The sequence below is a fragment of the Triticum aestivum genome, chromosome 2D (assembly GCF_018294505.1).
Source record: "Triticum aestivum cultivar Chinese Spring chromosome 2D, IWGSC CS RefSeq v2.1, whole genome shotgun sequence".
Classification (NCBI taxonomy): Eukaryota; Viridiplantae; Streptophyta; class Magnoliopsida; order Poales; family Poaceae; genus Triticum; species Triticum aestivum.
Genome location: NC_057799.1, coordinates 374,091,514 through 374,107,182, shown reverse-complemented (window position 1 = coordinate 374,107,182; position 15,669 = coordinate 374,091,514). Strand labels below are relative to the sequence as shown.

General features: G+C 49.0%; 3 protein-coding genes across 3 annotated transcripts; 2 read left to right on the top strand and 1 right to left on the bottom strand.

The window, feature by feature from the left end:
* Positions 1 to 609: 609 nt before the first annotated feature.
* On the bottom strand, positions 610 to 2,146 carry LOC123053215 (UPF0496 protein At3g19330). Its single transcript, XM_044476653.1, has one exon. It carries the CDS (start codon positions 2,003 to 2,005, stop codon positions 770 to 772), a length of 1,236 nt encoding a protein of 411 aa, XP_044332588.1. The 5' UTR covers positions 2,006 to 2,146; the 3' UTR covers positions 610 to 769.
* Positions 2,147 to 2,312: 166 nt separating this feature from the next.
* On the top strand, positions 2,313 to 10,353 carry LOC123053216 (uncharacterized). The gene is made up of 10 exons (XM_044476654.1): positions 2,313 to 2,668; positions 2,764 to 2,833; positions 2,929 to 3,053; positions 3,421 to 3,529; positions 3,600 to 3,663; positions 3,802 to 3,857; positions 4,321 to 4,428; positions 8,449 to 8,598; positions 8,998 to 9,168; positions 9,328 to 10,353. The coding sequence occupies exons 1-10, from the start codon at positions 2,409 to 2,411 to the stop codon at positions 9,559 to 9,561; spliced, it is 1,347 nt and encodes a 448-aa protein (XP_044332589.1). The 5' UTR covers positions 2,313 to 2,408; the 3' UTR covers positions 9,562 to 10,353.
* Positions 10,354 to 13,413: 3,060 nt separating this feature from the next.
* Positions 13,414 to 15,179, top strand: LOC123053217 (AF4/FMR2 family member lilli). The gene has a single exon (XM_044476656.1). It carries the CDS (start codon positions 13,701 to 13,703, stop codon positions 14,808 to 14,810), a length of 1,110 nt encoding a protein of 369 aa, XP_044332591.1. The 5' UTR covers positions 13,414 to 13,700; the 3' UTR covers positions 14,811 to 15,179.
* Positions 15,180 to 15,669: the final 490 nt, after the last annotated feature.

Sequence of the window (15,669 nt, the reverse complement as noted above, 5' to 3'; positions counted from 1 at the left end):
GAATCAGGTGTGCCTGCCATAAAGAAAGAAACAACAGGATACATGTGTGAAAAATAAAGTAATATCGAACTTGGACCAAACCTTTATCGGTTAAAACAATCTTTGCAAGAATGGTCTCAGGCGATTCGTTAGAATACTAAGCGACCTTGAGTTTTCCATAATAAACTTCCCACAATTATCGATGTTGAATTTCACGTTTCAGCATCAAAATTAAAGTATTTTGTGGCAGCTGCCAGTAGTTGCACGCAACACATTGCTTCTTGTGTATCTTAACTGTGGTATGCAAGCAATCGTTCTAATTCCAAATCAATTCAATTTTGATCAGAGAAATATATCAATCATGGGCCAAAATAGAACTTCCAAAGTTTTCCAGAAGTAATTAACTTTAAGCATCATGATTCTCTAACAGCAGGAGTTCAACTTTACAGATTAAAGACTAGAACGAGCACAATGAATTCAGAATCATAGATTTACTATCCCACTATAGTAATGATTGTGAAAGTAAAAATATGGCTACGTGTAAGACTGTTAAAGTCAGGCACTGAGTGCCTTTCATCTAAAAAACTAGTGTTAAACTGAGTAAATTTGCTAACAAATCATGTCAAGCAATAGACAATGAATGCATAATACCTTGCTCGAAACAAGAAAAAATGCAGCAGAGTTGCTGCAGTATAATTCACTTGTGGCGCCTTACAAAGGGGTCGCCGACATGAAAAATGAAACTATTCTTGAATTGTGAACTGTTGTTGACTAATAAATCAGTAAATCGCTAGAGAGGCAACTCAGCGTTGGGATCAGACTGAGCATCGAGGTAGTGCACAAGGAACAGCCGTGCACGGTTAACGGCTGCAAAGTAGAGACAGATGTGCTCCTCGAGGTCGGCGAGCTGGCGTAGCAGGCTAGGATGGTTCTTCCTGAGCTGCCGCACCACCTCTTCGATGGTGTGGTGCTGCCCCCTCCCGCGCTCAAGCCCTAGCCTTACCAAGATCTTGTCACTCTCGACAGTGGCGTGGAGCCTGCCCACCAGCCGTTCAATGGTGTCCACGTCATTGTTGAGCACATAGGCGCCCCTGGCCGCGGCGTCAAGCCGGTCCATGTGTTGCTGCAGGCGTTTCATCCAAGCGGGGGTTGAGCAGCAGGAGCCACGCGACGCTGCGCAGGCAGGAGCCGCGGCCAACAACGCGGTAATGGCGTGGGTGACGATGACGAGGCCAGCGATCGCGGCCCCCGTCGCGCAGCCGATGAGGCAGATGCCAGACCCGCGCGTTGCGCACCGCAACAGCCGGCGCCTCCGTCGGGCCTTGAGGAGGCGGAGGTCGAGATGGGTTTTGAGGCCAGCAAAGCTCCGATGCATGCCCTGGAAGCTGGCCGCGGGGGGCAGGAACGGGTTGGGTATTTTGTCGAACAGGAGGAAGGCGTCGAACGCGCAGTCGCAGTGCGGCACGGCGAGCGGCGTGGCGTGCGGGATCAGCGCGAGGACGTCCGTGATGGGCCCGTACAGCGCCCGCGCGCGGCGCAGCGCCCGGCGGAGGAAGAGGCAGTGCAGCGACGCGTTGTGCGTGCTGCGGAGGTAGTCCGCGGCGAGGCGGGTGAGCTCCGTGTCCGGCGCGTCCCCGAGCGCGCGCTCCACCACCGCGTCCTCCGGACGGAGCACGCCGGCGAGGGTGCCCCTGTCCTCCTCGTCCTCGTCTTGGTCGCCGCCGTCAACCCGTTCGCCGTCCACGATGACGTGGATCTTGCCCCAGATCTCGTTGTAGGAGCTGGTCTGGATGGCGAGCGTGTACTCCTGGCTGAGGTTGATGGTCGCCCCCGACACGGGGCTGCTCCCCCACCCGCCCGCCGCCGCCGCACCACCGCCGGTCCTCCTCCCGCCGCTGCTAGGAGCGGTGCTCGAGCTCGTGCTCGCATTCGCGCTACTGGTGTTAGCGCCCGCGTTGGAGCAGGCAGCCTCGTCGTCTTCCTCCCCCTCGTCCGTGTCCCGGTCCCGGCGCTCCCACGGCCGCATCGCTGATGTGCTGCTGCTCTCGACTCGTCGGTGCGCTGCGCAGGGAGCGCAAGCAACGAGCAGAAACGAGGCAAGCAAGCAAGTTATAAGCGCGTGGGGGCCAGAGGTGGAGGAGTACTCGAGTACTGCCCACTGGTGTGCGTCGTAAGCCAACGGCCAACGCCCAACGGGCACGAACACGTTTGACCGATAGATCCAACGGCCCGCGCCCGTGGTCGTGTGCGGCATCGTGCGGCTCTCAGGCTTGGCCGGTTGCAGGCGTGGGCCGCGTGATAGCCGCGCACTCGCGGTAGTTGAAGCGGAGACGGAACAGCAGTCCCGTATTACGGAACTCTCTCTTGTGTGTGTGTGTGTGTCTGGGTGTGACAGTGCGAGGGAGAACCGGAGAAGACGAGCGCGAGAGATGATAAGGGCGGCGTCTCCGCGGCCTCCGTCCGCCGTGCAGCTACGCAGCTCCGCCGCCTCCTCCTCCTCCTCGGCGTCCCCCTTCAGGGCGAGGGGGTCCGGAAGTAGAGTCGCGGCGACAGGTGGGAGGAGGAGGAGGAACGCTATCTCCTGCTGCGCGTCCGACGACCGGGAGGGGGCCCGCGGCGCGGCGCCTCCGGCTCCGGCTCCCACGGCTCCTTCCGACGGATCGATACAGCTCTATTCCCAGATCGAGAAGTAGGTGGTCGATAATTCCCGTCGTTCCTATCTCTTCACCACGGACTCTCTTCTTAGTCTAGTAACATTTCGCTGCGGCGGCGGCTGGCGTGCAGGGTGATCACGGAGGCGGCGAAGCAGTCCAACCAGGGTTGGAGCTCCACCGGAGATTGGACCGAAATCGAGGTACCTTTCGGTAGGCTCTCACCTCTATTGCGAATTGCGACTGCCTTCTGTCTGTGTTTAGTTGGATTGGGTTGATCCCTGGTGATTGCTTGCAGGGGGCGTGGGTGTTGAGGCCCAAGTCCTCGGAGCCCTCGTTTGTCGTTCATTTCATTGGTGGGATTTTCGTCGGGGCTGCGCCGCAGGTCACGTACCGCTACTTCCTTGAGCGTCTCGCAGACAAGTACGTTCATAAGCATTGTATAATGAATCAAATTTACTTCAGCAAACATATACTTACTCTGTTCAACGCATAAATTACTGAGATGCTTAGTTGTACTCTTGAAGGCAGAGCGACATTTGATTTGTAAATATCAGTATCCTGTAGTTCCAAAAGAAATACGCATTTTCATGTTTGAAATACACCCAGGCGACAATCTCATTAGACATTCAACTCCAGTTACCTGTTGTCATGATGTAATTCTGAACTATACTTCAGTACTAGCGCTTGATATCCTACATCTGCAGACTGCAGTTATTGTCTGCTGTATACTTTCCCTTGGCTTGGTATCCTACTTCTGCAAATGCTGATTTATCAGTTTCAAATTCAGGGGAGCTTTGGTGATCGCTACACCATATGCTAGTGGCTTTGATCATTTCTTCATCGCAGACCAAGTTCAATTTAAGTTTGACAGGTGCTTGAGAAACTTGGTAGAACCTGTAAGTAGTACACTTCAACTATCAACTCAAGGTTTTTTCCACCATTCTAAGCACGTGAAATTTTGTTCAGGTGAATGACCTTCCCACATTTGGTGTTGGGCACTCGTTGGGATCTGTCATCCATCTTCTGATTGGTAAGAGTTTAGCATGGATTGAACTTCAATTAATCTGATGATTGTCTATGAAGTAACACTCATTCAACCGTGAACTCTTATTCCCTTTGTTGTTCAATTAATTGTACATTATGTGGCTTACGCTCCTTCCTGTTCCAGGATCAAGATATGCTGTGCAGCGAAGTGGAAACATACTGATGTCATTCAATAACAAGGTGCGTTAATATGACACATAGTTTTTTCAGTCTACCCGTCCTTCCCTAAGAAATCTCCATAAGTTTAGAGTGTAGGGCCATAGACATTCGACCTGAAATCCTTTTTTTGGCAATAGTTTGAAACTATTCATAAGTTACGCAGATACTCCAGATTTAGTCATTTTACTTGACAACATTGTCCTGCCTATTTTCTACTGGCTAGTCATCCATCAAGAGATGCAAATGCCAAACTTAAGTGAGAACGTGGCATATCAGATGTTTAGTGTGTGATGAGTTACTTGAACATGGCATGCAAATCTTAATGCTACAAACCACTTCACGTCAGATGGCATCTCGTTTTCCTACTTAAAATCAACGAAGGTGGTGCCAAGTGTTTTTGTTCTTCTCAATCTGTCATTCTGTAAAATCCTGCCACTCAAATAAAAAAATAACTGCCTGTAATATTGCTATTATTCCTTTACAGGAGGCAAGCCTGGCGATTCCATTATTTTCACCTGTAATCGTTCCCATGGCACAGAGTTTTGGCCCAATATTATCCCAGCTGACATCATCTCCAACAATCCGTTTTGGGGTATGACATGTTCCTGTTTTTCAAGTCAATCTTTTCTTGTATGTCTACGGAATTACATACATTGCACTGTTTTATTTCCATGTTTACACTGTCAATTGCCACCTCGTCATCACTGTATTGTTTTGGAGACCCACTGCCTATGTTACTATCGGCATCTCATATGAACAAGCTCCACGGACCTTTTTAAGTAGCTGTTTCTTGATGTAAGCAGCTATTTAAGCAAAATACTTTCTTGTATGTGTATACATGCATGGCTTCAAGTGTGCGTGACTTTCATCCGACACATATACTACCATATATACATAGAGTTTGCATATATTGATTCATCCAGCTTCATCATGGCCGCATACCACTGTATTTTTATCTTTTGAGTAAATTTGACTCTGAACCACATAGTTGCCGCCCTGTAGGAGTTTGAGGGCGTGTTCGGGAGCTCTCCAGCTCCTGGCTCCTCCGACTCCACGTCCAGAGTTGAACCGAACGGTCAAACTCCTGGAGTTTCCTCAGAGAAGCTGACTATTTTCTCAGTACAAAATGTGAGGAGTCGAGGAGCTGGGAAATCGGCGCTCCACCAAAACAGGGAAGCTGGAGTTGTCAAATATTACAGTGTAATGCCACCGCCAAGTGAATTGCAAGATACCGGTTCGCTCTGTTTCCTCCCCTCGTCTCCTCATGACCTCATCCCTTCATGGGCCAGTGGCATAAATGGGCTGCAACACTAATGGGCCAATCACGTAAATTGGCTTTCAGCCAGGTTTAGCGACCAGAAGTAGAAGCTGTTGAGGCGAACGTATGTCTAACTCCAGGATTTTTAACGAGAAGCTGGCTGCTGGTTTTGGGTTGTGGAGTTGTGGAGTTTGAGGTAGTGGAGGGTTACCAAACACGCCCTGAATCAGATATATTTTTTGTGACACATTGAACGAGTGCGAAGGGTAAGGAAGCTAGCCGAGCCTAGGAGGATTCACTTAGGTAGCTGGAACGTAGGGTCTCTAACAGGGAAGCTTCGGGAGCTAGTTGGTGCAGCGGTGAGGAGAGGTGTTGATATCCTTTGCGTCCAGGAAACCAAATGGAGGGGACAGAAGGCGAAGGAGGTGGAGGATAGGCTTCAAGCTATGGTACACGGGACGGCTGCAAATAGAAATGGCATAGGCATCTTGATCAACAAGAGCCTCAAGTATGGAGTGGTATATGTCAAGAGACGTGGGGACTGGATTATCCTGGTTAAGCTGGTAGTTGGGGACTTGGTTCTCAGTGTTATCAGTGTGTATGCCCTGCAAGTAGGCCACAATGAGAACACCAAGAGGGGGTTCTGGGAAGGCCTGGAAGACAGGTTAGGAGTGTACCGATTGGCGAGAAGCTCTTCATAGGAGGAGACCTCAATGGCCACGTGGGTACATCTAACACAGGTTTTGAAGGGGTGCATGGGGTCTTTGGCTATGGCATCGGGAAACAAGAAGGAGAAGATGTCTTAAGCTTTGCTCTAGCCTACAACATGATTGTAGCTAACACCCTCTTTAGAAAGAGAGAATCGCATCTGGTGACTTTTAGTAGTGGACAACACTCTAGCCAGATTGATTTCATCCTCTCGAGAAGAGAAGATAGGCGTGCGTGCCTAGATTGTAAGGTGATACCTGGAGAGGGTGTTGTACCTCAGCATAAGCTGGTGGTTGCTGACTTTCGCTTTTGGATTCGTGTCCAGTGGGATAAGCATGCCAAAGTCGCTAGAACAAAGTGGTGGAAACTCAAGGGGGAGGTAGCTCAGGCGTTTCAAGGAGAGGGCCATTAAGGAGGGCCCTTGGGAGGACGGAGAGGATGCGGACAATGGGTGAATGAAGATGGCAACTTGCATTCGTAAGGTGGCCTCGGAAGAGTTTGGAGTGTCTAGGGGAAGGAGAAGCGAAGATAAGGATACCTGGTGGTAGAATGATCATGTCCAGAAGGCGATTAAAGAGAAGAAAGATTGTTTCAGACGCCAATACCTGGATAAGAGTGCAGACAACATAGAGAAGTACAAGATGGCGAAGAAGGCCGCAAAGCGAGCTGTCAGTGAAGCAAGGGGTCAGGCGTATGAGGACCTCTACCAACGGTTAAGCACGAAGGAAGGCGAAAGGGACATCTATAAGATGGCCAAGATCCGAGAGAGGAAGACGAGGGATATTGGCCAAGTCAAATGCATCAAGGATGGAGCAGACCAACTCCTGGTGAAAGACGAGGAGATTAAGCATAGATGGCGGGAGTACTTCAACAAGCTGTTCAATGGGGAGAATGAGAGTTCTACCATTGAACTGGACGGCTCCTTTGATGAGACCGGCATGCGTTTTATGCGGCGAATCCAGGAGTCTGAGGTCAAGGAGGCTTTAAAAAGGATGAAAGGAGGCAAGGCGATGGGCCCTGACTGTATCCCCATTGAGGTGTGGAAAGGCCTCGGGGACATAGCGATAGTATGGCTAACCAAGCTTTTCAATCTCATTTTTCGGGCAAACAAGATGCCAGAAGAATGGAGACGGAGTATATTAGTACCAATCTTCAAGAACAAGGGGGATGTTCAGAGTTGTACTAATTACCGTGGAATTAAGCTGATGTGCCATACAATGAAGCTATGGGATTAAGAAGAATGACAAGCGTGACCAAAAATCAGTTTGGTTTCATGCCTGGGAGGTCGACCATTGAAGCCATTTTCTTGGTACGACAACTTATGGAGAGATACAAGGAGCAAAAGAAGGACTTGCGTATGGTGTTCATTGACTTGGAGAAGGCCTATGATAAGATACCATGAATGTCATGTGGTGGGCCTTGGAGAAACACAAAGTCCCAGCAAAGTACATTACCCTCATCAAGGACATGTATGATAATGTTGTGACAAGTGTTCGAACAAGTGATGTCGACACTGATGACTTCCCGATTAAGATAGGACTGCATCAGGGGTCAGCTTTGAGCCCTTATCTTTTTTCCTTGGTGATGGATGAGGTCACAAGGGATATACAAGGAGATATCCCATGGTGTATGCTCTCTGCGGATGATGTGGTGCTAGTTGACGATAGTCGGATGGGGGTAACTAGGAAGTTAAGAGTTATGGAGACAAACCTTGGAATCGAAAGGGTTTAGACTTAGTAGAACTAAAACCGAGTATATGATGTGCGGTTTCAGTACTACTAGGTGTGAGGAGGAGGAGGAGGTTAGCCTTGATGGGCAGGTGGTGCCTCAGAAGGACACCTTTCGATATTTGGGGTCAATGCTGCGGGAGGATGGGGGTATTGATGAAGATGTGAACCATCGAATCAAAGCCGGATTGATGAAGTGGCGCCAAGCTTTTGGCATTCTCTATGACAAGAGAGTGCCACAAAAGCTAAAAGGCAAGTTCTACAGGATGGCGGTTCAACCCGCAATGTTGTATGGCGCTGAGTGTTGGCCGACTAAAAGGCGACATGTTCAACAGTTAGGCGTGGCGGAGATGCGTATGTTGAGATGGATGTTTGGCCACACGAGGAAGGATCGAGTCCGGAATGATGATATACGAGATAGAATTGGGGTAGCACCAATTGAAGAGAAGCTTGTCCAACATCGTCTGAGATGGTTTGGGCATATTCAGCTCAGGCCTACATGTCAGGCCGATGTGGCAGCGACTAAGATGCCACATCACCCAACATGGTTTTATGTATTTCACAAGTTTTAGTACAACAGTCTCCTATATTCTGGACTTATGATGACCTTATATTTGTTTTGAGGAAAGTAAACTTTTCTTCCTTACCGTGAAGGCCATCGTACTAAGGAAGTACAAGAATAGGAATAGCATATGCTAACACAGGAAGTCTAAACAATTAACAAGGAATCAAGAATATTATAATAAGCATGATGATGTATGTATCATTTGAGCTATTTTCTTAAATATTTTTATTAGTGCCACACTCCCAAATACGGAACACATGCTGCTTTTTCACATTAAGAATAGTTGGGTAGATATCATGTCATTCCCTCTTTCTAAACGTGTGAGCTAAACTGATCATAATTCTTACACAACAGGCTGAAGCGGCTATTAAGCAAATTGAGAATCTAGGCCCTCCTGTTGTTAAACAACTTCTTCCCTTAATTCAACAACTTCCTCCACTGTATATGGACTTGGTAAAGGGCCGAGAAGACTTCATCCCAAAACCAGAGGAGACACGCCGGCTGGTATGTTCAAACTCTTCTGTTATAGCATTTGAACTGTTTGCATTAAATTTAGGTTAGGTAGTGAAAAGTATATAGTAAGTCCCTTCTAACATGATGCTTTTTATTAACTTTATACTTCATAGAAATACGTAAATTACATCACGTAGAGATGAAATTTGCTAACATTATTTCGTAATGTCTCGGGTGTTGTATGACACTGGAGGCATCCTTATCAGTAGCTGTCGATTTGCAATTGTGAACTATCTGACAAAACATTAAATTTATTATCTTAGCAGTAAGCAGAAACTTCGAATTTTACTTTTAGTAAACTACATGATATGTTGTACGTACTACGTAGATGTTTGAACTCGTCATTTTACAACTGCTATCTACTTGCTGATTCACCACTATTTTGGACAGATAAAATCCTACTACGGAATATCTCGAAATCTCCTAGTAAAGTTCGAAGATGATCAAATTGATGAAACCTCTATCATTGCACAAGTGCTAAGCTCTGAATCTGCCATTAGCTCACTGCTTGATATGTCGATTCGCTCACTTCCTGGGGATCATGGCCTTCCATTGCAACAGGTGCTTTTTTTCTCTGTCGGGATTCACACAAGTACTGTTTTGGACTCCTCGACAAAGCCATATAGTGCTAGAAATATTAATAGTTCTGCTGAAGACTAGAAGTCGATGTATGAGTTGTTGCTCTTGTTTCAGCAAAGTAATTGTGTGTTGTTGATTCAGGTACTTCCTGACGTTCCACCAGGAATGGCTGATGCAGTAAGCCGTGGAGGTGAACTCCTGGCAAATCTCACAACAGGCACACCATGGGAGGCTGTTGCTAAGGAGGTAGGTACCACTTTTGGCACTGACTCTGACGTTCTGCGAGCACAGGCCCCTGAGGATGTCAATGCACTTGTGGATGTAATTGTTTCATGGATAGCTTCAAATTCTGGCCCAAAACTACTTCGTTCATGATCACCAACAATGCTTGGGGATGTAAATAACACTGTAGAACCGCAGGGTTTACTGACTACTGACGAATTATGAGTAATTGAAATTTTGGGTCCCATGTCAGGGCTATATTCTAATTGCTGAGATTCGTACTATCCAGGGAAATCAAGTATGAGGGGTATGCAGGAGTATTATAAGAACATTGAAGATAAATTAAAAGAACTTCGAGGGTCATATACATTATGCTTGCGCTGAGCCACTAATTGTTACGAATTATCTTGTTGCCTTGTTGTTGTTTTCTTTCTTTTTTGTAGCAATTGCATGTGCACAAAATGCATGCTTCTGTGCCGAGATATACTGCCTGACGTGTGTATTATCTGTGGTTATCATTCTCAGCTTGTGTGGTGTGTTTTGTTTCGAAAATGCATTAAGCTCTGTTGTGCTAACGACGGCTAGCAAGAATGCCGACTGGAGCACTGCGCCTCATGCAGAGGAAGGCTACACAGCTCAATGTACCTCTGGGAGCGCTGGCGAACAAGTCACCTTACCACAGTGGCGAAGGCAAGAATTCTTTCCTGACTCATCAGATCTTATTTTTGGCCTGCAGTAATGATGGTAAAGGTTGTAGGTTTATACTAAGATCCTTGAGTTAGAACATTTATCCTCGTTGCGTGTGAGCTCTTAATTTGAAAATGAATATGGTCCTAGATTTTGTCGCCCGGGGTAAGATTTAAACTGTGCAATACTGGGAAGACATTTGTTGCAAGATCACCGTCAAACTAGACTGAATAAACCTGTTTTGTTTGTTTTATGCCACCTCTGATTTGTTGATGTTCTGCTAACCATTTTCCCCCCTTAAAGAAATATAAAGCGTTTAGATCACTACTTTAGTGATCTAAACGCTCTTATACTTCTTTAAAGAGGTGTACTATAAGGAGTTGCTTAATGTTCATACAGTTGGCAGAATACAAGTGTTAGTACTCTTATTTGTATTATTTACACTAAACAAAGTGTTAGATAGCAGGTCCATGTTCAAACTGACCGCCATTTAATAAAGTAACAGCATTATTGTGTTTGTAAGATTTAAATCTCTTGTGACAACAGTCGAGACGTCTTGACCAGTGAAAAAAATCAGTTGTATCTGCACCTTCTCCCGAAATACAGTAGTTACATACTTCATCTGTAAACAAATATAAGACGTTTTAGATCACTAAAGGAGTATTTCAGTATGCACTTGGTAGAATTAGTATTGATGCGAATCGGGGGTACATGTAAGGGCAAACTCACACTAGTTCATAGCGCATTTACATCAACAGATACCAGGAATCCACATAAACAGCAAAAAAATATGCAACTGAGAAATGTCAATGATACGGTTCAGATGCAAATCCTTCTTCAATCAATGATAGATAAGACAAGATTGCCCATTGGAAAATCAAATTTATAGCGGTGCTATGCATACTAAATTGGAAGCAGGTTTAGTAATAATTTAAGTGTACAATCAAGTGGGAAACCTCACTTGGGTCGAACTAATCATCGAAAAACCTTTCAGTTGATGTGTCAAATAACATTAAATTTTTTTATCACAACTGCAGATATACTCCCTCTGTAAACTAATATAAGAGCGTTTAGATCACTATTTTAGTATTCTAAACGCTCTTATATTAGTTTACGGAGGGAGTACTTTCCAACTTAAGCTACACACTTGTAATGACGTTTTAAATCCAATCAAATGTTAATAGTGAAACGTAACAACTTGAAAATTGTTCCTGTTTGGTGAATGGCACTCCATAGACGAAATATGTAACCATCGTACCCAGCTGATATGGGATGACCGGGCGTGTCCAATCAATGTGCCACATAGGATTGGCCCACCGCAGACAATATTTTCTCTTTCTTTTTCTCCCTCCATCGCACCAAAAGATGCATATGGCTGGACATATAGGGAGAAAAGTCGTGCACAGACAAACAAAGGTTTAAAATGGACATGTCCAAACATTGATCAAATTTGTTCGCGGACATTTGAGGGGCTAAATTTGCGGAGTCCAGCTATACATGCCCTTGTATAACGCAACAATTGCCGGTGCTCAATCGTAAGCAGGCGGGTTATTCATCACTATTTTTCTCTTGTACTCTAAAGGGAAAGATTATGATTGCTGGTTATCCATATGTCAGAGCAGACCACTGGATTGAATTGAATTGAATTGAATTCAAATTGCTACCTGCCATCCTGCACTCCTGCTGCTTACTTTTACGCTGTTGTCACCTGGAGCGGAGCCATGCATGCAAGATCCCTGCCAAGATCCACAAAAATGTTTGCAGGAGCTGACCGCACCGGGAAGAGTGGACGCACGGCGGGCTCCCGCGTGCGTGCAAGTGCAAGTGCAAGCCCAGCAGGCATGATGAGTGCACGTACGCCGGTGCGGTGCCGCCGCGGCAGCAGGTAGTGGAGGTACTCCCCCGGCGGTAACGACAAGTCCATCAAACGGGTGCCTCCCCCGATGTGCATGGAGCCATGGGCCGCTTCAATCAGATCCGCGCGTAGCACCCATCCTCACCAAGTATAAAATGCAGGCGATGTGTACAAGGTACAGGTGCATTTGATGCGAACAGGCGGAGCATGGATGGACGCCGTGCGGAGCCATGTGCGCGCGTCGTGCCATGGCATGGATTTGCGGTTGCGGCGTGCCGACCGCAAATTACTCGCGGCCTCCAACAGCCCATCGTCCATGCCCATCCATGCAAGACTGAATGAACATGTTAACGAGTGCTCTAGTAGGTACCAAAGTGATGGGATTGGTCGATCGATCGATCTGCCACCCTGGTGCTACCGAGAGATAAAACCCTCCCCCGAGCTGGAGATTCTTTAGGCGCGTATGTTTGACCAAGGATGATAGACTAGACGTTTCCATTCCAGATCATCTGCTTGATCAGAGGAAGCCGCCCCTCTGTCACAATGTATTGCCGTCAGTTACGGAGATGAGTTAGTATACTCTTGAACTTGAGATTTCTAAATGAAGCCAGTGAGAGTGACCCTAGGATGCTCATGCTGGCACATGGTTCATCGATCCACTCCTCACTCACAGCAACTTGGCCGGTTGTTGCGCGTTACATACCATCACCAGACACCAGCTGTGATGTGGAGAGAGTTAAGAACAAAACTACTACACGCCTCATGTGCCGTCCGTCGTGCTCTGATCACTGTTTGCAAACAGCAGGCATGGGACGCTGCTGAGTTTGTGCTAGATCTACCATGGCGGAGTAGCTGGCTGTACATTCTCTTCGGAACAGGGGAAACACCGTCTGTCGCACTAGAAAACGGAATCATGGACAAAAACCATGACCATCATATGTGTACCAATCACTGCCGGTTAAAACAGGCAAGGGCATCGACCGACGACGACGGTGGCGGCTAGCTGCAACGCAGAAACATACGTACGCACGACACCAATGAATGAACAATGTCAATGGAACAGGGGCGCGGCTCCTGATTCGGCATCGCGTGCCGTGTAATATGCTTTGGCGGGAAGCGCAACGCAAACCTTTTCCCACTGTGCACCACGATTATCCACTAGTGGTAATTTTCATCAAGCAGGATAAATGTACTAGTACATCGCACGTGCAATCACGCATGGTCTTGTCTCGTCCCAGTGGCACGGCACCAGTAATTTCGAGTTGTTTTTACTTGACACTCTGCTTAAGATCCGTTGTTACTATACTCCAGAGAGACAGAGCGCGCATCAAGTGGAGTGGAGCCACGCGCGCGGTCGCAGAGGGTTGCCCACCCCCACGTGCCCGCCCTGACCCAGCCTTGTTTTTTTTCTCTTCTTCTAGTACGTGCGATGCGATGACCGAGCCTTGTCACGGCTAGGGCCGCACGAACCGGACAAAAAGACGCAGGCGGGAGTGGCGCTAAAATAAGGCGCACCCCCACGCCGCCCCCTGCCACTCCGCTCCTCCCATCGATGCTCTCCTCTGCCACCGCATCCGCATCCGCTTGCGCGCTCGTGCCCCTCTCCATCCCCCAAGCTCCCCCCTCCCATCCGCGCGCCTCCACCTTCGGACCGGCCGCCGCGGCAGATCGCCATCAAGAGAGCAACTGAGCCGCTCTGCTCGCGTCCCAGATCCGGCACAGCATTACCAAGAGCGCGAGGAGAGCGAGCATGGAGGAGAAAGCGCCGGAGACGGTGGCGGCCCCGGCGGCGGTACTTGCGGTGGATCAAGAAGTGGCGTACTGCAGCGAGCACCCCTACCCGCCGGGCGCCGCGGCGGCCGCGGGGGTGGCTGCCGGCAGTGGCATCTGCGCCTTCTGCCTGCAGGAGAAGCTTGGCATGCTGGTCTCCTCCTCCAAGTCCAGCCCCTTTCACCCGCCGCCTTCCTCCCTCACCCCGACCACCCCTCCGCCCAACAGGCTCGCCACTGAGAATCTTTATTCTTCCACCGCCTCTGCCATGGCGATCCCTCCGCACAAGGGCAAGACCTCGTCCTCGGCGCCCGCCCCGGTGGCCAGCGGGCTCAGGAGGAGCAAGTCCGTGGCGCCGCGGCCGGAGGAGCCGCCGCTGTCGTCGGGGATCACCGCTGACAGCCCCCGCAAGAAGAGCTTCTGGTCTTTCCTCTACCCCTCCTCCTCGTCCAGCGGCCACCGGAGCGGGTCGTCGTCTCTGGCCAGTGGGGAAGGCGCCGCGTCGGCGAGGAGGAAGTCGGTGTCGGTGGCTTCGGCGACGTCAGCGTCGCTGGGGCGGAGGCTGGAGGCGATCGAGGAGCCCGAGAGCCCCGGCCGCCGCAGCGAGGGATCGTCGTCCTCGTCGTTCGGGAGAAAGGTGGCGCGCTCGCGCTCCGTGGGCTGCGGCAGCCGCAGCTTCTCGGGGGACTTCTTGGAGCGCCTCTCCACCGGCTTCGGCGACTGCGCGCTCCGGCGCGTTGAGTCCCACCGCGAGCCCAAGCCCAAGGGAAGCGCGCTCGGCCACCTTGGCCGCGCCCGCGACGCCGGCGACGGCGACGAGGACTACGAGTACACGCAGCAGCACAGGATCAAGTGCGCCGGGTTCTTCGGCGGCATCGGCGCCGCGCCCCCGGCCTCGTCCTCCTACTGGCTCTCCGCGCCCAACGCCGGGAGCGGCGCCGGCGCCAGCGGCAACGCGAGGGTTTCTGGCACACGGAGCCACCGGGGCTGGGCGTGGGCGCTGGCGAGCCCCATGAGGGCGCTGAGGCCGACGAGCTCCACGTCCAGCAAGACCATCATGTCGGCATCCGCGACGGTGGCGACGAGTTAGCCTCGTCGTTGGATTGCAGCTGCGCGCTCCGCGATCAATGGCCGGTTATCAAATCATCGCTCTTCTTCTCGAACTATACTACGTACTACTGCTGCTTCTACTAGTATGAAAATTACTCCTGTTCTTGGTTCTGGTATATGCCCATTCGAGTCCTGAGAAGCTGCTCCTAAGGTGAAGGATGGAATGGGCCGCAGATTAAGCTCTAGCTTGCCTTTCATTTTGTAATTCTGTTCCAATTCGAGATTTTCTCCTGTGGTGCCCGTGGTGGAAATAGAGATGTTTTATGTTGAGTTCATTCGTGTGTTGGAGACGGGACATGAGCATTGAATTGAAAAGGAGAAATTTGGCAATTTGTCCATCAGTTCTGTACTTGTTCTTGTGTGCCTTGATTCATTTTTCATGATCCTACTACCACACTATACTACGGGTGGCCTGTTAAAGCATCTACAACCGGACCCGTCAAAAGTGAGTTGCCCCTCAAATCTCAAATGTCCACGTCTACAACCGTCTTCCTCGTAGCAAATCCTTAAATTCATACTCTCATGCAATGTAAAACAAACACACGCAGCGATATAAATAAACATGCAATGTAAAATAAACACACGCAACGCAACGTAAAAATAAACACACGTAGTTCATTTAGATCACATATAGCGGAGGGGATTCATCTACATTCCATCAAACTATCAAGAATTGTCATGTTCTAAAAGTTTGAACTATCGAGTTCATTTAGAGCAACTCTAACCGATCCCTTATAAATAGAGGAGTAAAACGGCGGAGTAAATTTACTCCACTAAGTTTTGGCCATTTCTAGCCGATCCCCTAAATTTAACGGAATAAAATAAAATTCCCATTTGCG